General features: G+C 40.4%; 1 protein-coding gene across 1 annotated transcript in view; it reads right to left on the reverse strand.

Moving 5' to 3' along the window:
- Positions 1 to 17719, reverse strand: part of NOX3 (NADPH oxidase 3) — a 64515-nt gene extending 46796 nt beyond the window's left edge. The window contains exons 1-6 of the mRNA XM_011976420.1: positions 17570 to 17719; positions 16852 to 16947; positions 16629 to 16739; positions 15233 to 15317; positions 5461 to 5606; positions 2144 to 2325 (exon numbers count right to left, since the gene is read on the reverse strand). Of these exons, the coding sequence (XP_011831810.1) occupies positions 2144 to 2325; positions 5461 to 5606; positions 15233 to 15317; positions 16629 to 16739; positions 16852 to 16947; positions 17570 to 17617 (668 nt within the window). The 5' untranslated portion in view covers positions 17618 to 17719. The remainder of the gene's footprint in view (positions 1 to 2143; positions 2326 to 5460; positions 5607 to 15232; positions 15318 to 16628; positions 16740 to 16851; positions 16948 to 17569) is intronic.
- Positions 17720 to 19910: the final 2191 nt, after the last annotated feature.

Consider the following 19910-nt stretch of genomic DNA (forward strand, 5'->3'; position numbering starts at 1 on the left):
GGAAGATTAGTGGGCCTTAACACATTCCAATAATCCTACTTTCACTTGGCACTTTGTGTAGAATTTGCAAATTGCTTTTGCTGTAAACAGTAGCTGTAGAATACTTCACGCTGAGAAGATTAAATGAGGCCCTTATCCTAAAATAAGCTTTTCAACTAGGTTAAAATGACTAAAAATTTCATCTTATGAGATGTTATTTGGATATCAAAAATATCTCCAATGGAACACTGGCCATTGAAATTCTCTTGCGCTTCTACAGTGCACCAGGGTGTGGATGTGGGGGATGTATGTTTAGTGGGGTAAGCACATGGTGTCTGTGAAGAGGGCTTCTAGACTCCCCTGGGTTATAGGTAGCCTCATAATACGCTGAGGGGTCACAACCCCAGCGTCGTGAGCGGAATTAGCAGTAGGAAGCGGGGGAACTGACAATCTCTTAGTTGGAACACACTAGGACTACACACCATCCACCTTGCCCACCCCAAGTACAAAAAGGAATGGTGAGATTTCCACATTCAGAAGAGCCAATCCCAGAGAGTTCTAGGTGAAAGAAAATGGGAAGCCTCTAGCCAGGCAGTAGAGGACGTGTGAACGTGGACTGACCCGGTTGCTAAGGCTCGGCAGAGGCACAGGCAGTCTTTTAGGGTAAAATGCACCCTCAGGGGCACTTCTTCCTTGGAGAATGTGTTTCTGTCCGCCAGCTGAGGGACAATGGGAGAAGTCTTAGGTACAGGCAGTGGCGGCGGCAGAACCGCGACCCCCTTCCAGAAGTAGGGGGCTGAGAAGACAGGAGCATTAAGGGTGAGGAGGGAGACTGGAGGGGTCATTGACTTGCAGAGGGGCAAATCCCAAAGCATTGTCCGTGGGCTCTACATGGGACCCAGAGTCACCAAGGCATGTGTGACTTCCTAGGCCATGCTACTCTGCAGCTATGCACTTGCTCTTTCAGGTCTGTGCAGAGAGGGAGGCCACCTCCGGGACAGGACTCTCCGCACTCAGCAGTGGCAATGGTGGGAGAATGAGGGGCGGAAGAGGGTATTGTGCTGTGCAGGAACAGAGGAGTTGCTGCTGGCAAGCCAAAAAGGGCGTTAGCAACATTGCTGGCCGCATTCTTACTGGTGTTGAGGAAGGTTTAATTCATAAAATGGAAGACTTGTTCTGCCAGGGCTTGCTAAATCAGAGTAAAGGTTTGATGGTCTAAAGACTGGTGTCCTAGATCTGACTCTGTCGTTTATTCATCATGGGACCTTGAGGGCATCACTTAACCCTGAGAACACCTTTTTCCTTTTTATGAAATGGGGACAACAGCACCTTCTCTACGTGACAGGACTGTTGTGGCAGTCGAGTTGATCATGCATATGAATGTGCTTTGAAAATTGTAACATGGAAAACATGGCAATCAGTTTTTGAAATAATTAAAAGGGACAAGCTAGTTCACAGACAGCAATTGGTTCATTAGTCCAGGGCCATTTATTAATATTTAAAGGATTGAAAAACATTATATTTAAGGGATTTTGAACACATCAGGGGCTATGCTAGCTTCCTGATGAAGAGATGAACTGTATCAGGTGGGTATTGAATGCCAGAGCAGTGTTTTATGGGATGTCTGAGCAAAATGGAATCCTAGAGGTCAAATGGGGAAACTGAGGCCCAGAGGACCTGAAGGGCTCACTCTGATAACTGGTCTCAGAGCTGGATCTGGACCCCACACCAGACTGCCCATGCCACACATAGTCCCTGCCTGAACACCAGGTTTCCTAGTTGATGGTTTTGGTTAAGCAGAAGTGAAATCTTGGTGTCAAAAATATATATCCTGAGTAATCCCACATAAACTGGATTGCAGAACAGGTGCTGAATGAAACATAGATCTACTGTCATCCTGCATTCATTAGAATTCCTGAATTTTATAAACATGCCAAGACTCACTAACAGAGTCAGTGAGGAAAAATGAATATAATACTTCACCATCTATTAGCTTATTTTCAGTGTTACTGAAAAAGCGTTTGCCACAGTCAATGTGCTTTTCACACATTGTACAAGTCCTTTAGTCACTGCATGCCGGGATCCTTCATCTAAAGGACTTTCTAAGATTATTTTGGGACTCTCAGAGATAAAATCCTTGCAGAGGAGCACAGTGTGGACTTACCCCATCCCATGGATGGCCAGGCTGAGAAAGAAGACGATGAAAACATGGTGTGTGCACCAGAACAACTCATAGGAGGCCTGTCTGATGAACTCGGTTGACGAGGTCATGATCAAGACTAAAGCCAGAGAGATCACCAGGCCGGTGATGCCCGCTATTGTCCTTAGCAATTCAGTGGTTGTGTTCTAAAAAAAAAAAAAGAACACCGTGACAATAAATATCCTGGCACATTTTTTTTTTTTTTTTTTCACTTTTAGGACCAGTACTTGAGATTTCAAGCAGGGAGCCATTCACAGTGTTTCACACAGAAGCATGTTAGCCTCAGTGAGGATGCAGGCGCAACTGAAGAAGGAGCTTCCTCTTCCTCCCCCTTCCCACCAGCTTACGGTGGCTACTTGCTTTGCTAAAATTTCATAAAATACCATTTCATCAATCACATTTTTTAAATTTGTATAAATCATTTCACATCAAAGTTATTATACTGGAAACCCCTCCCCGCCATCCCCCCCCCAAAAAGCTGGGCATGGTGGCTTGAGCCTATAGTCCCAGCTACTCAGTAGGCTGAGATGGGACGATCACTTGATCCCAGGAGTTCGAGGTTGCAGTGAGCCATGATGCTGCCTCTGCACTCCAGCCTGGGAGACAGAGTGAGACCCTGTCTTTAAAGCAACAACAACAATGACAAAATGGGAAAAAAGAAAAAATAAATAAATAAAAAACAAAGTGATTATGTTGAACTGAAATGAGGGCAGCATGAAAAGAGCATTTTAAAATAAAATATTGCAAAATAAATCTGAGTTTCAAGTTTTTAGTCTTTAAAATAACTATGTGGATCACCATGCTTAATTGCATTTTAACATTAATAAACACTTTTTTTGAGAAGTCCCTTGGGGCGTTCCTAATAAAGCAGCTGCACACTCAGTTCCCCTGGTAGTTATTCCTTGCTCTTGCTTCTTAATTGGAAAGACCATGACTTGCATTTCTTTCACGCCATCTCGGGGGGCCTGGAATAAGGCTTGGTAAATCCTAGGTGATCAATAAAGGTACAGCTATTCTTATCTGGTGGACACCGCTAAACGACCAGAATTCTGACCTGTGAGTGCAAGGGACAGTTAAATAGCCTTTTGGAATATGCATCACGCAGCAGTTTGTTTTTATTGTGAATTTCCCATATTCTTGCCAAGTCATTAGTATTCATACATTGTGTTACTATCGCTGAGACGGCCACGAGCTCAATAAACTCACCATATCTTTTGTCAGTAAAATCTCATTAATTTGGGCTGCTTTGAGATCTGGAGGTAATTTGGACAGGGACTTCTTCATTGTTTATTTTTTCTTCATAGAGCAACGAGTGGAAATAAAATTGAAGGGGATATATCTCAAACATTTAAAATATTTTCTTTTCAAGTACATTCAGGCATTTTAGAAATCCATTTACATCATATGATGTGCTAATTTCACATCATTCTTCCTTGCCTATTAAGGCAAATCACCATATCTCTGTTCTTGCAACACATTTATAGACTGGTTAGAGTTGCAATGTATCCTCCAAAACAATCCCACTGCATCTCTAAAAATATTCTATAATGTACACTCTATGTTATTGATACTCATCTCCCTCCAAATACCCTAAATTAGAGGGTTTCCTGAGCTTAATTAGTACTTACACAGTATATTGCTTCTAAAATTTTGAAATTACTGTATAGGTAGTAGTTTAATTATTTTGCTATTAAAATACATAATCATATCGCTTGAAAAGTATTTTTAATAAATACTATTTATTACATAGACTATGCAAAATGTTGAGATTTATTCTTGAGTGTGTGTAGCAATGGATTTTCCAGCATCTTAGTGGGGAAAAACAGTAACCTCAGTAGGTGCCCAGACAAATGCTGTGATTCAATGGACTGACATAAAGGCATTCCCACTCGCTTAGGGCAGCTGTAGTTCTGATTTGCAGGTGTGAATTTTTGCTTCCAATAGCTGTCAGCTAAGAAAATGTAGCTCAGGCTGGGCACAGTGGCTCACGCCTGTAATCCCAGCACTTTGGGAGGCTAAGGCGGGCGATCATGAGGTCAGGAGATCAAGACCATCCTGGCTAACGCAGTGAAACCTCTCTACTAAAAATAGAAAAATTAGTTGGGCGTGGCAGTGGGCGCCTGTAGTCTCAGGTACTCGGGAGGCTGAGGCAGGAGAATGGCGTGAACCTGGGAGGCGGAGCTTGCAGTGAGCTGAGATTGTGCCACTGCACTCTAGCCTGGGCGACAGAGCGAGATTCCATCTCAAAAAAATAAAATAAAATAAAATAAAATAAAATAAAATAAAATAAAATAAGAAAAAAAATAAAAGAAAATGTAGCTCAACTAAACCTGATCAATGGCCTGATACTGAAAATCACCCTAGGCTAATTAGGGGACATGACATGGAACAAGTGTCCCAAAACCAGATTTTGAATTTTTGTTCTTTAAATAAGGCTGCATGGGGGAAATGGTCACTTAAAGAGATGGCCTGGATAAGAATGGAGGGATTTTCATTGCTAAAGTGTATTGCCTTAGGGCTTTTCTTGGGCAATAGAGATCTTTTTAGTCTGGTCAACATGCTGCACACATATGCTAATGTGGTGGTACATGGGAAAAAAATTGAGACCAACCACAAAGAAAGAGGTAGGGGTGAATTAAGGGAGACGACTGTCTTAATCTTGGAACACAGATTGCTGTGCCTACATTTTTGGTTTTCTTTTTGTTCCCCATAGCTGCTGACACTCTGTGCACACAGGTAATTAGCATTAATGATGTCACTGGCCATGCAGGTCTCATTATGAAATTAGCTGCTTTGCCCAGTATCTGATTTGGCAAAGCAGCTATTCACATATGTGCCAATGTATGAGGCATTTGGAGAAGAGATCCGGAAAACAATCTGCAGATTGAAAATGAAGACATCCAATTTATAATTTCTGGGTTTAGATGGCACTTCACATTCTTTATGAGTCTAACATCAGTGAAAAAATATCTACTCATGGGCTGCTTTTAAAATGTTAAATTTTAAAATATTAGGAATTTAACAGGTTACTGCATTTCTAGTGTGTGTGTGTATAAAAATTAATTAGGTGACATATCTTTTTCTCCTTGCTCATAACTTCCCAGCAACATTAATGATTAAAAAAAAACTTTTTAGAAACTGTGAAATTAAGAACAAATTCCATGTAAATTTTCACTCTCCAGCCCTTTTATTAAAAGCTTTTCAATATAGCATTCCTGATTAGAGGATTGGAAAAGGACGGAGTTTTCAGGGGAGAAGCTCGTTAGCAGGCAGGAACTCACCATGGGGAAGGTCCGGATAGGGTTGAGGTAGCTCTCATTAGGGGTGTTACCCAACTTGGAAAGTGCAGCGAGAAGTCCCTGGGCCTCCTTGGACTGGCTCCAGCGATAGCGTTCCAGGTTGAAGAAATGCGCCACGACATGGATGGCTAGGACGAGACGACACCAAACATGTACCCTGTGGCTTCCTCCCTAGTTACTAAAAAATACTGTGTCTCTGTGCTCAAGTTTCTCTGTTCTGGTTTTTTTAATCTCCAAGGAAAAGTGATTTATTTATACATCTTTCACAGTGCTTTGAGTGGAGTGGATTGAATACTTCCAAAGATATTGTACAAAAATCTCCACATTTATTTAAATTATATTAATGAAGTAAATCTCAGTTAATCATAAAGTGTATAGTTATCATGGAAATGGAATAAATGTTATGATATCTCAGCATAATTATATACAATATAATTCTAAAAGAAATAATTATATATAACTTCTTAAGAAATCGGAAAGCATTATTCTAGAATACTGTACATTATACATGCTGATATGTATGTATATGACACAAATGATAGATACCAGGAGATACATTGTTTTTGTTCCCTTTTGTTTTCTGTTTATTCCTTTACACATTTAGTATACAGTAGTCCCCCCAGTCTAAAGTTTCACTTTCCCCAGTTTAAGTTACCCGAGGTCAACCACAATCAGAAAATATTGAACGGAAAATTCCAGGAGTAAGCAATTTGTGTTTTACATTGCACGCCATTCTGAGTAGTATGATGAAATCTCATGCCATCCCGTTCTGTCCTACCTGGGATGTGAATCATCCCTTTGTCCAGCATATCCAGTAGCCCTCTTGGTTATCAGACCAACTGTCACGGTATCCCAGTGTTTGTGTGCAAGTCATCCTTATTTTGCTTAAAAATGGCCCCAAAGCGCAAAAGTAGTGATGCTGGCAATTCAGCTATGCCAAAGAGAAACGATCAAGTCCTTCCTTTAAGTGAAAAGGTGAAAGTTCTCTACTTAATAAGGAAAGGAAAAAAACTGTATGTGGAAATTGCTAAGATCTATGGTAAGAACAAATCTTCTATCTGAAATTGTGAAGAAAAAAGATGCTTGTGCTAGTTTCGCTGTCACACCTCAGACTGCAAAAGTTACGGCCACAGTGCATGATAAGTGCTTATTTATGATGAAAAAGGCATTACATTAGTGGGTGGAAGACATGAAAAGGAACATGTTCCGATGGATGGCAGTCGGGGTCAGTACTATCCACTGTTTCAGGCATCCGCTGTGGGTCTTGGAATGTATCCCCTGCAGACGAGGAGGGACTACTCTATATGTATATATACCCCTGCACATACACATTCACACATACATTTGCATGTGTTATTCCTGGTGGATTGAAATAAGCCAGTATTTATGGAACTAAACATACCTTCTGTATATTCTTAAGAAGTAAATGGAGCTTTCTAATTCTGGGACTTGGTGGTGTCTAAATTCTAAATGAAGAGAACAAGCTTAAGAACACAGCATTGTCTGGCCTGAGGATTCTGTGTCTGATGCTGCTCTTTCCAAATCTGTTGGGAAGCCAGCAGTCACAGCTAGGCAACGACATACTGATGCTTTTCCTGCAAATGAAACTCCTGCTGGGTGGCCAGTTGATAACTGCCATTGGGATCAGATTCATGTGTGAAATGAGGCTTCACTGCCCAGGGTATAGATAATTTCCCAGTTGATATCTTCTTTTCTTCTGCACCCACAGTGAGGAGTAGCACGGCCTATGACTATCATACAGTCTGTACAAGTTGTGAATGAGTTACGGGATCTTCCATGGCTGTACCTTGTGGGTTGAGGTATGGAAGAAAATGTGATGGGGAAAAAGAAACAGCAGGAACTTCTGAGAATATTGGTGTCATTTTGGTCCCTGTGGTCCTAGGAGCAGATTTATTTAGAAATGCTGTCTTCTATGCAACCTCTTTTCTTTGTCACCTGAGTTCCTGCTATCACTCCCTTTTCTGATTTGCAAAATGTTCTACTCACACCTTACAGCTCACTTCAAAAGTTGACTTCTATCACACATTCTTCAATTTCACCAGCACAAATGATAGTATGACCATAGCATTTCTCAGATATTACTGTTGCAGTATCTGTTTATCCCTGCACCCCCTGATGAACTTTCACTCCTCAAGGATGGACTTTATTCATCCTTGAAACCTCAGTACCAGCTCGCATTTGACAATTATTTGCTTAGTGACAATGAGATTACAGAAAGGTAGAAGGGGTAAAGAAAGGGTCAGAAAATCAATCTATAGACGCAACCTTGTTGGAGTAATGCTTTCTCTGTTGATATATATATACACACACACACACACATATATATATATCATATATAACAATTATATATATATAAGTGTATATTGCACATTTTTTCTTTAGCCTTAAAGTTGAAAATCAAGTCAAATATACCTCAGGTTGAGGCTCACCCAAGAAGGCAAAGCATGTGACACTGTTTCTGCATCATGATGTTTACTGCCTCCTTGTGGCTTCAGAGAAGTTAGCACCCATGAGGTACTCTATTTCCTCCCAGGGTGCTTTGTCAACATATACGGCCATGTTGATGAAGGGGCAGCCTTGTTTAGCCTCAGCATCCACAAAGCTGGAAAGGCTTATCTAGCAGGAGTCCCTTCCAATATGTTACATGCAAAACGGAAACTATTTGCTAAATTGAACACAAACATTGTCCAGTATTCCTAAATGCTGTTTTCTGATAACTATCTCAAAGTCTTTAAAAAGCAGGTAGTACGCTTCATAGCAAACACATTGAATGTTTACTATACAACAGACACTGTTATAAATGCTATAGGCGTATTATCTGATTTAACCCTCCTCAGGTATCAGCCTTCTTCTCATTTCACAGACCAGTATCCAAAGAGTTAAGGAATGTGTTGCTCATTAGTGATGAAAGTGGTTTAGTGGTTTGCGTGACTCAGTGCTCCATCTTTTGACTATTAAGCTGTATTGCTTCATTTGACTAATGAGAAATTATCATACCTGATTTTTAATTGAAAACTAGCTTTTTTTCTACGGGCTGAGATAAAACTGAATGGTTTACCTGGTGTCTTTAATCTAGAGTCCAACCGTTTCTAAGGCTTCTGACTGATAACAACATTTGGAGTCCTCATTGTAGGTTGGTGTGAATGCTTCTTTTATATTCTGCCCTTTGACCCTTACTCCTCCTCTCCTCCTAGCTTTCTTTAATTCTCTCTCCACAGACTAGGACACTCCAGACAGGGTGTGAAGCTGTTCACAATTTACAGAGCTAGAGACTGAGTTTCGGACCAAGTTAACTGATATGTTTACCATTGCATAATCCATATGTGATAGTCAGAAATAGAAGGCAAGATAAGTTTTTAATATTTTATAACTTTTTTGTTGTTGTTGTTGAGACAGAGTCTTACTCTGTCACCCAGGCTGGAGTGCAATGGCATGATCTCAGCTAACTGCAAACTCCGCCGCCCGGGTTCAAGCAATTCTCCTGCCTCAGCCTCTGAGTAGCTGGGATTACAGGCATGCACCACCATGCCCAGCTAATTTTTAGTAGAGATGGGGTTTTATCATGCTGCCCAGGCTGCTCTCAAACTCCTAAGCTCAGGCAATCTACCCTCCTTGGCCTCCCAAAGTGCTGGGATTACAGGCGTGAGCCACCACACCTGGCCTTATATTTTATAACATTCTTCTCCCCTGTAATGAGTTGTTGATTGCAATTTGTTTTCTGTTAGATTGATTTCCACATGAGAATTTGACATTGTTAAACGAAATTTAAGTATGTTGATTGAATGAACAAAGATATTGAACTACTTATTTATTCTTATTGCCAGGTCTCCCATAACAGAGCTGAAGAAACTAATGAAGGAGTACGAGGAAGCCCCAGATGGTTTTCAAGAGGCAGGTTCTGAGGGAATGTGTAAAAACTATTCTCTCTAGTATTTGTCACGCACTTTAAAGTTCATGTCTTACATGTTCCCTTGCTCTCGCTACCTCCATTTTGTTTTCCTTTCACAAGGTAGAACATACAAAGTGGAATATTTTATTTATCTCAGGAATTCTCAGAGAGAAAACTGCTTATGCTGATTTTGTTTGTCTAAACATTTTATTTTCCCCTTAGATCTGATCCTAATTTTACAGCAATCTTGGCTTGGAACTAAAGATACACCAACCGCTAAATTCAGAATTGTTGTGACTTGATAGGCACCAGGGGAGATACTATTTTTGTTCTTTTTTAGACATTATATTTTCTATTCCTTCCCTTCTACATTTTAGGTTCTTAAAAATGTAAGTAGCCACGCTGTTTATGTTACAGAGACAAGGGCTACAGAGATGGGATAAAACAGTGACATGGTTTGATTTCGCTCTGTCTTAGTCATCAGTATCATTTCATGTTATTAGATTTAATATTAGTATGTAACAGAAAGAATACTGAAGAGGATACTTCTCAGTCACTTAACTTCTTTCAGAACCTTTTTTCCCATCTGTGAAATGGGTAGATTGTACTAAACAAGGTTATCTAAGCTCCCTTCCAGCTGTGTGGCTCCTGTGTCTTTCTCTGAAGTTTACTGGGAACATATTTATCATCTAAAAGGGATTTGTAGACCAATATGGAAGTAATGCAAACACGAAGTTCATGTTTTCATGTTTCCAAAGCCAACTCTGGCTTAAATGGGGCTCTTCAGTCTTGTAGTAAATCCAACACCATTAGCTATGGGGTGAGCTCTCCCTGGGCCTCTGTGGACTTTCTACAGTATGCACTGCTGTGCCCTTGGAGGACCGCAAGACACACATTTCCATAACCCAATTGTGCCAGGCTAAAAGGTGCTGTAACTGGATCTTTCTACAATTTTGTGTTCTCCCCGGGTACTTTTAAGAGAGCAGCAATTTTGGAAACACTACACATGCGCATTTAATTGGTGTGTGAATTTCTGAGTTCCAATAAGGAGTTTTACATTAAAGAGTGAACCAAAAAAAAAAAAAAAAAAATCATAAAGGCTACTATCAGAGCCAGTTGCCCTGAAAAAGTTCTTTTACCTTCCTTCTTTCACTTTATTTTTCAGGAGATCGAAGTGAGCATAATTGAGGGGAATCTTGGAAGCGTGGTCCGTCTTGCTGTCTTTCTGCCTGCCTGTCAGTGATAACAGTCATTTTGGAGTTAGTCACCTCCTAATTAAACAGCCTTTAGAAACAAGGACCCAGGGACAGATCCTGGCTGTGCTTCTGCAGCCAGAATTTGGCTGCAAACTTTTAAACCTGTGGTCTGATTTCTGTAGGAGGATTCGTTGACTCTGGCACCCTGTGTGTGCCACGCATTTGTAAATCACATTAAATCCTGTCAGACTGGGAATGGAGCTTCCCTGAAGCTCCCAGAGCCTCAGGCGGAACTGGTTAGGAGCAATCCTTGAGGGGGTCAGGACTGAAGAGTCTGCGGCTTTAGCGTTGTTCTCAAGCCGGGGTCTCCAAATCTTTATTTTCTGGGCACCCTTATTCTGTGCTCTCTCCTCTCACCCTGCCCTTGTTATGTTTATTGATGTTTGTAGACTAATTTTAGCAACTCATCAGGAGCTGCACTTGGCTAATTGTTCACTCCTGGAACCTGGCAGAAGCAAGCTGCCGACTCTGCCAGGGAGAGCCGCCTGGGTCACTATTTAGACACCCCTTAATGGAAGCTCGAGCTCAAAGTACTACTTTTCAATTGGAAGGGTCTTCAAGGTCTGCTGTGGACCAGGGACTCCAGAAAGATCTGCATTAACAAGAACGAAGAGGCTGTGAAACTATGATTTTTATACCCGTGGGGTTATAGGTCCCCGAAAATGATTTATTAGTGGTTCAAGAATGCTCCGGCAGCTCTTATCATAGGCAGGCAAGCAGGAAGGCAGGAAGCCAAAAGAAGAGTTCCTGTCACTGCATTTTCCGTGATGTCCTTGATTACAGATACCATTGTTTTGCCTCTTCCCTCCTCCTCCCTCGCCTTCTTCCACCAGTCTCTAATTACATCCTTTAATGATTTGACCAATTAAAGCCTGCAGCTCAGCTTATAGGGGAACGGATGAGAAATTAGAGGTTGGCACGCAAACTTCGATGTGGTCGCACTTTTTCCAAGGTTACACACCTCTGTTAAGCCAGCCGGCTGTTTGAAATGCAGCATAATGGGCGATGCTAATAAAACAAGCGCAGGGACATTTTCAGCTGCTCCCAAGTGAATCTACCAGAAGAACACAATGTGAAAAGCAGAGGTGTTTCCATGAAACCAAGGCTTAGCATTTTTTTCCTCCTAAAAGCGCAGTTGCCAGACGCATTTCTCCGTTCATGTGAAATGTAATAATTGCTTTGTCAGGGTTTGGGAGAAGCGGAGAGCTTTCTCCCCAGCCTCCTCCCTCCGTTTGCAGGGAGCGGAAACACCGCAGTGCTGCTGGTTGCTATGGAGGAGTAGGATGAGGGGCACTCTGTTCTGGGTGGCAGTTCTGACCCTGCTGGGGGAACCCCAGGTGATATCTGGGTACCTGGCAAAGCCGTGGGGTTCAGGAGGAAGGGGGCCGAAAAGAACACTTGATTCTCTCCAGGGATGTGTGAGGGACAGAGGGGGAAAGAGCACCCTGCTTTCTCTGGTTGCAGCAGAATGCGAATGTATTATCTTGGACAACTGGCATCGTTTAAATCTTTTCCCTCCGCACACTCTGTTCAGTCCTCCCCAGACTGCTCCTAACTCCCTGAACAGCTCATGCGTCTGTGTGCTGTACCATTCCCAGCGTTTCCTTCAACCTCTCTTGCCTGCTGGCCGACTCCTACTCATTCTGTTTTCACTAAATTTTTGAGGACCTCTTGTGTGCCAGGGACCAGGGCAGCCAAGATGTGTAAGGCACAGGCTCAGCCCTGGAGGTGATCAGCTTCTGGGGGAATGAATTTCACTCTGTGGTAGAAAGTATGACCTCAGACCCCTCGTTGAAATGGCTGCATCGGAGGAGGTGGACCAGGATATGAGTCCTGGGCATGGCCATGTCTCACCCATTTAGCACCACGAGGAGGGCAGAGCATTTCAGGCAAAGGGGATCCCTGGAACAAAGGCACAGAATGCTTAGGAACTCCCAGGAGCTGGGTGTGCCCAAGGGGAAAAGCCAGGGGGGTGTGCCTGGAGATAACACTGTGGCAGGGGGCACAGGCAGGGGGCACACACGAGGTCATTGGACCCCTTGGCCAGGCTAAGGGCTTTGGATTTGATCTTATTTGCAATAGCAGCAAGTGAATAACCCTGTATTCTCCAAATTTCCAACTAACTCTGGTCCCGACAATAATCTGCACATCTCATTGAAATGTATTTATTTATTATTATTTTTTTTTTGAGACAGAGTTTTGCTCTTGTTGCCTAGGCTGGAGTACAATGATGCAATCTCGGCTCACTGCAACCTCCACCTCCTGGGTTCCGGCGATTCTCATGCATTAACCTCCCGAGTAGCTGGGATTACAGGTGTGCAGCACCATGCCTGCTAATTTTTGCATTTTTAGTACAGACGGTGTTTCAGCGTGTTGGTCAAGCTGGTCTCGAACTCCTGACCTTGGGTGACCCACCCTCCCCAACCTCCCAAAGTGCTGGGATTACAGGCGTGAGCCACCACGCCCGGCCTGTATTAGTATTCTTTTAACTCCACAGAAGAGAGAGCAGGAGGAACTTATCTGATATCACACTACCAATCAGTAGAGAGGTATAACATAATTTGGTCACCTGATTTCAGTCAACTGCTGCTTATACTAAATTATACTCCATCCTAAAACAGCCGTGACCACACTAGTTTCAGAAAGATATAGCTGCTATCAGGGTATCTTTAACATGGGGGATATTCATTATATGTTTCTAATGCATTGGTATTATTGATACACGATTACATATAAAGAAATGTACATGCCCAAAAGTTTAAGGAGAAAACTATTTCATAACACACATTTTTCTTATTCTTTGCTTTCTTTTCTGTTGTATTTTTTTTTTATTTTGAGATGGGGGTCTCACTGTGTTGTCCAGGCTGGAGTGCAGTGGCACAATTTTAGCTCCCTGCAACGTTCACCTCCTGGGCTCAAGTCATCCTCCCACCAAAGCCTCCCAAGTAGCTGGTACCATAGGCATGTGCCACCATGCCCATCTAATTTTTTCATATTTTTGCTAGAGACGGGCTTTCACTATGTTGCCCGGGCTAGTCTCGAACTTCTGAACTCAAGCAATTCACTTGTCTCAGCCTCCCGAAGTGCTGGGATTACAGGCGTGAACCACCGTACCCGGCCTCTTTTCTGATGTATTTTGATGCTGGCTGTTTTTTTCCCCCTTCTCTCTGTAATATCTTTAAAACTTTCTCTTAGAGTTCAATTCTGTCTTAAAGCTATTGTACTATGATAATATTTTTGCCATTTTACTGTTATGCAGAAATCAAGCTATTTAAGATTTTAAAGGAAGCCTAGAGATTCCTTGAATTCCTTCTCTGATGAGCCTATCAAGGAGCAATCTGGTCTCTGGACATCATCCATGATGGGGAATTCAGTACTCTTAGGGGAACTTCATTCTAATTTTAGATAATTTTTAAGGTCCGGAAAAGACTTCCATTCCTAAGCCAAAATCTGTTTCCCTGAGTCTTTATTCCTTCATGCATTTGCTCATTCAAGAAAGGTTATTGGTGCCTACGCATACTCAGCACTATTGTGGGCCTTGGAATACAAAGATGAACCAGCCTTATTTTTTCCCCTTTATCCCTGAGCTGGTTTTCTCTAGGACACGATGTCTTTTTACTCTTATTTCCTCACAAACCACAAAGACCTTTTACAAAGCAGTTCTCGGGTTGGTTTAATCCAGTGCCAAAGACAATCAATGGGAGCATCTTCCCCTCATGTCTCACTGCACACCCAAAGTTGTGTTAATTGGCACTCGGGCACCGTCTGTCATGTCTTGTTGCTTAATTAAATTCACATTTGTTTTGAGTGTTCCTTTTACTCTGCCTTTTTTTTTTTATGCATGAGAGGATAAAAACAAATGAGGAAAACATTTTATAGTTAAATTAGTTTGAGAGAAACAGTCCTGAATCATAACTCTTTATTGCTCAGATAGCCTTTTATTTCAGTGTCTTTGTTTTCCAGCAAAACTACAAGCTGGTTGATGACTGCTCCTCCTCCTTTCTTCCTCATCAGAGTTTAACCTTGGCCTTGGATGCTAATTTCTAGTGCCTTCCTCTTGAATTAGAAATATAATAATAACAATAACACTTTATGTGCCGATAAAACTTCATGTGTTTTCAAGACCCTTTTATGTCCATTACCTCAATATGATTCAGAACTTTGCTCACATGATCTTTCTTTTCTTTTTTCTTTTTTATTGCCCACAATACTATTTGACAGTCATTTTCCTATGACTGCGAATGAGATTTTGAGCAGAGGTCAATTTTATTTCCAAAGTGAATTATGCTGAATAACAAAGTGTTCCTTTTTTAAATATTTATTATTGTATTATTAACAAGCTTAACTATTCACAAATGAAGTTTCATCAACTTTTCTTTGACAAATTGAGGTCTTGGTAGGGGAAAACTCTTATGTAAGTATAAATTGAAAATGTAAAAACCCATTTGTATAAGGTTTACAGGGTCAGATAAATGGCTAAGATTTCTTTTACCTAAGGGTGAGACTTGAGGAAGTCAGAGTTAAAATAAAACTATGAAGTTAGGCATCAGATATTGTAAAATCCATCAAGCAATTAGTAAGTACTTACTTGCATTAACAGCTATCCCATAGGCGACCAGTTTGTGAAATTTGAGGTTTTTGTCTAATTGCCTCCTCCACGGTCCTCTGCAGCACTAGAGTAACAAAAAAACAAAAAAAAAACAAAAAAAAAGCCTGATTTATGGAAAAATTACAATGAAAACAGTGTCATGACAGTTAAGAGAGTAGGAATCAGGCTTTGCCTCTAAATGTGACACAAAAGTTAATGGCCATTAGTCAAACAGGCAAATCAAAAGGTTATTAGTTGCTTTGCTGAACTCTCAGCTCAAAAATGATTGACTTATTAGTTCTCTGGTTATAATTCAAAACTCTTGAATAAGCCTGCTAAAATACATGCCTCACTCAGCTTCTTTGTTTAAAAATTTAAGGTGATAGCCGTCATCCTCATTCATGTGTTTTAGGTAGTCTACAAATTATTCCCACATATACAAAGGCAAATATGCATCTATATATAAATATTCATAAAATTATGATGATGATTACACAGGCGTACCTCGGAGATATTGTGGGTTTAATTTCAGACCATTGCAATAAAGCAAGTCACACAAAAAGTTTGATTTTCTAGTGTATATAAAAGTTACATTTATACCATACTGTAGTCTATTAAGTGTGCAATAGCATTATGTCTAAAAAAAAGTATAGACTTTAATTAAAAAATACCTTATTGCTAAACAGTGCTGACACAGAGACACAAAGCGAGCACATGGTATTGGAAAAAATGGCGCTAGTATACTCGCTCCACACAGGGTTGCCAGAAGTCTTCAATTTGTAAAAACCATAGTATCTGAGAAGTGCAATAAAGGGAAGTGCAATGAAATGAGGGATGCCTGCATAATACAGTATTTTCCCTGGTAAAAGTTTTTGAAGGACTCATTTTCTGTATGCTATTTTGTTTGACAGGAAGCACAGGTAAGTTCCTAACACAGTGAAATCAATATAATTGGGAAAATCCCATTATGTTTGGTAGAGGTTAAAATCTACATAATAAAATCTATGTACTGTGATCATGCTTTTGTGGGTGAGAACCCTGAGAGATGTTTCCTGGTGGCATTTGTCTCAAAAGCTTATTTGTTGTCTTTCAATCAGAAACAATGATGGTTCCAGCTATTATAATGCTTCCATCTTCATGGTGCAAATACATCAGGAAACTGTTGAGCAATGAGTTGAGTGTCATGTAGGAAATCAACGGCAACAGCCAAAGCCAAATCAGATAGATGTACTGACTACCGTTTTTCAGTTTTAGCCTTTCTGTTATCTCTAACAAAGAAACCCAAGTTTAAACAGAATAACCGAGAATTTCATAATAAAGTACATTTTTGTTTTCAATGGCACTTATATGAGGAAGTCATAACAACTGAAATTATTTCAAATATTTTAGTACTTACAATACTTGTTCCTCTTATGAATGAAATAAGGTTTCGACTGATAGGTATTAGAATTAGCATGCAGTTAAAATTCAGGCACAGTGCAGACGCTCGCGCCCAAGCCAGTGTTGACTGTCCACATGTAAAGACATAAAAAAGAGATTCAGGGAAAACAAGGATCCAGGGCAAATAAAATGCATTTTGTTTTTTGAAAAAGTAATGTTTAATCATAAACCGTACTTACACCCAAAATAACTCGTGTGTAATGGAAAGACTCCTCCTCTTCATACCAGTAGAACGTGTCAATAAACAGATACAAATTTACTCCCAGCCATGAGAGCTAGAGTAGAAAGGAAAGAGAACCAATCAATACTACCTTCAAGCTTTTTCTCTATTCAAAATCACTTGGGGTTCTTTTAACGTAGAATGAAGAGCTTCTCAATATTAATCAGAATCACTCCACATATTTATTTCTCATAGATTAGTTTTTAATAGGATTATAATGGTAAGAAACGATTACCTTTATAAAAAAGATTTTAAACACATATGAGTCAACTTTAAGTGATTTAATGAAACCACAAAAGCTTCTTAATCAATGTTGCTTGACAATGATGTCAAGAAGGAGGAAATCTTTAAAAACAACTCTGAGAGTTCTCTAGAAAAAAATTCCAATTTCATAGTCTAATTCAGAGACTTCATTTGATTTAGAGAAACACTCATACATTATGCAAAAACAAACTACTTGACTTTAAAAATAATTAAAAATGAGCTCAATCGGAAAACAACTTTGCATGATTCTATAAGGGTAAATTAAATATATCTACTGAATGTTTTCTAACAAGTTTTAGTCTTTTAACCAGAGTAATACTTCAAGCTATTTAGTGTTCCTATACAAGTTTTCCTAAAAACCAAAGACTATTCAATCTGTGTATGTAAAGTTGAATGACGAAATTGATACTTACTACTAATATGATGGAGAGACCCTCATTCAAAACCCAGCATCCCATCATGATGTTTGTTGCTCTTCGGCTGTCAGCAAATTTCCTTTCCCTCACCTGTGTCTGGATGTTGAGTCCTTTGTGAGGGCTTCCCTAGTAAATTATTTTGTCTTTTTGTCATAGGAAGCACCTACAGGGAGCAGCTCTCGAGGAATTTCTAATTAAAGACTTCTTGCCAAGAGCACATCACCAAGCTGCCTTGCCTCATGACCTGGGTAAATACAAGGCAAGTCTCTGTCTAATGATTCCTTTTGTCAGAGAGTTTATAAGAAAATAAAACTGGTTTTATTAAATTGTCCTCATGTACTTTATACCCGTTCATTTTCTACATGATTGCAGTCAAGATGATAATAAGTCTTTATGTAAATTTCAGAAATAACCTAACTGCTGAAGGCTGCATATAGCAAAGAACTTTCTCTATTTGTTATTTTTCCTTTTTTTTTTGGAAACAGAGTCTTGCTGTTTCACCCAGGCTGGAGTGCAGTGGTGCCATCTCGGCTCACTGCAACCTCTGCCCCTGGGTTTAAGGGATTCTCCTGCCTCAGCCTCCTGGGTAGTTGGAATTACAGGTATGCACCACCACGCCTGGCTAGTTTTTGTAATTTTAGTAGTGACGGGTTTTGCCATGTTGGCCAAGCTGGTCTCGAACTCCTGACCTCAGGCGATCCACCTGCCTTGGCCTTCCAAAGTGCTGGGATTACAGGCGTGAGCCACTGCGACCAGCCATAGTTTTTCCACTTCTTTAATTCCTTTTCCCCTCTTTCAAAAAAGCTCTCTATAGAAGACAAAGAGTATGGGCTAAATGAGTATGAATTAAACCATCTTTCAGAAGATGATGAAAAAAGATTGTAAAAAACATCAGATAGAAAACTCTCATATAAATCTAAAAGTGTGACTATAAAAAATGAACTTTTTTGTGGGACTGATGTAATACATGTCATTAATCACACTTGGTGCACCCATGCGGCAAGTGCAAACATCCTTTCATACTCCAGTCACTCCAGGAGTGGCTGCATGGGAGCCTCGTCTGTCTCTGACTTTGTGTAAGTCATAGTTGTTCAATATAATGACCATAATTCTACTCTGGTAGGCAAAATTGTTCCAATTGAAGCAATTTTCTGACGAGTTTTGACCCAAATATTTCCTTTAAATTTTTTAGACAAGATGAAAATAGGAGGAGAATCAATTTTGGAAAGTTAATTCTCTCCTGTTAAAAACTTGGTAAGAGTAAGAATTGTGAATATTCATTGATCTTTAACCAGGTACTATTAGGTTAAGGACTTTTCAAGTATTGTCAGTTAAATCATACATGGACTCTATCAAGCAGATATTATTATGTGCACCGTTACAGAAATGTGGAAACAAGCTGAAATGAAGTAACTTGCAGTAGGGGTGGTTGGGATTTGAATTCAGTTCTCGGAGTAACTTGCAGTAGGGGTGGTTGGGATTTGAATTCAGTTCTCGAAGTAACTTGCAGTAGGGGTGGTTGGGATTTGAATTCAGTTCTCTTTGACTTTAACATCTTCGTTTCTAACCATTACCTTATACTGTCTCTTTTATGAAATACTAATACATGGACCTGTGCACCAAAGCATACTGAATATACAGCTATAAATTGCAGTGCTATAAATAGGACTTTTAACTTGTAGGAATTTAATTACAAATAAATGTTGCTGTGTGTGATTAAGTACACTATTTCTACATAATGCCAATGAATTATAGAAAAATGGATAAGTTATTCTATTGTATTAGTAATGTTTTTTATTTTCTGCATTTTGGGGTGCATTGACATCTCAGGGTCTTGCAGTCTTGGGGAGAAACTGCTCAAATCAAGGTTAGCTCATTTCTAGTGACAACAAACAACTGGTTTGGGAGCATGTTTCTGATGTGCAAACCAAACATAGTCCAAACCCCTAACCCTCTCTTTCATTAAACTCTCATACATAGAGTCAACCTCTCCCCTGCCCTCAATCACCTCAGAACCAGGTACTGGACAACGAGGGACCAATCACACGGGTAGCCCGGGGCCTGCAGAATCTATTCAAACGATCTAATCCTACACCTGCTCCCCTGAGTATACAAACTCGCCCCTTTCTTCCCGTGAAAACCACAAAAAAGGCTCTGCCTCGTGTTCTCCCCTTGATCCTTCTGTCTCCTCATCGATCCTGGTTAAGTATTTTGACAAACAGGTGAGTTTTCCACTTGTCGCCCAGCTCTGCGTGTTACCTCTTTTGAGTATCATTTTCCACATTAGTTTAATGGGACTAACAACACCTACCTTGCAATGTCATTCCCATTCCCCTTT

This window comes from Mandrillus leucophaeus, unplaced genomic scaffold (assembly GCF_000951045.1).
Source record: "Mandrillus leucophaeus isolate KB7577 unplaced genomic scaffold, Mleu.le_1.0 Scaffold166, whole genome shotgun sequence".
In the NCBI taxonomy this organism is placed as follows: Eukaryota; Metazoa; Chordata; class Mammalia; order Primates; family Cercopithecidae; genus Mandrillus; species Mandrillus leucophaeus.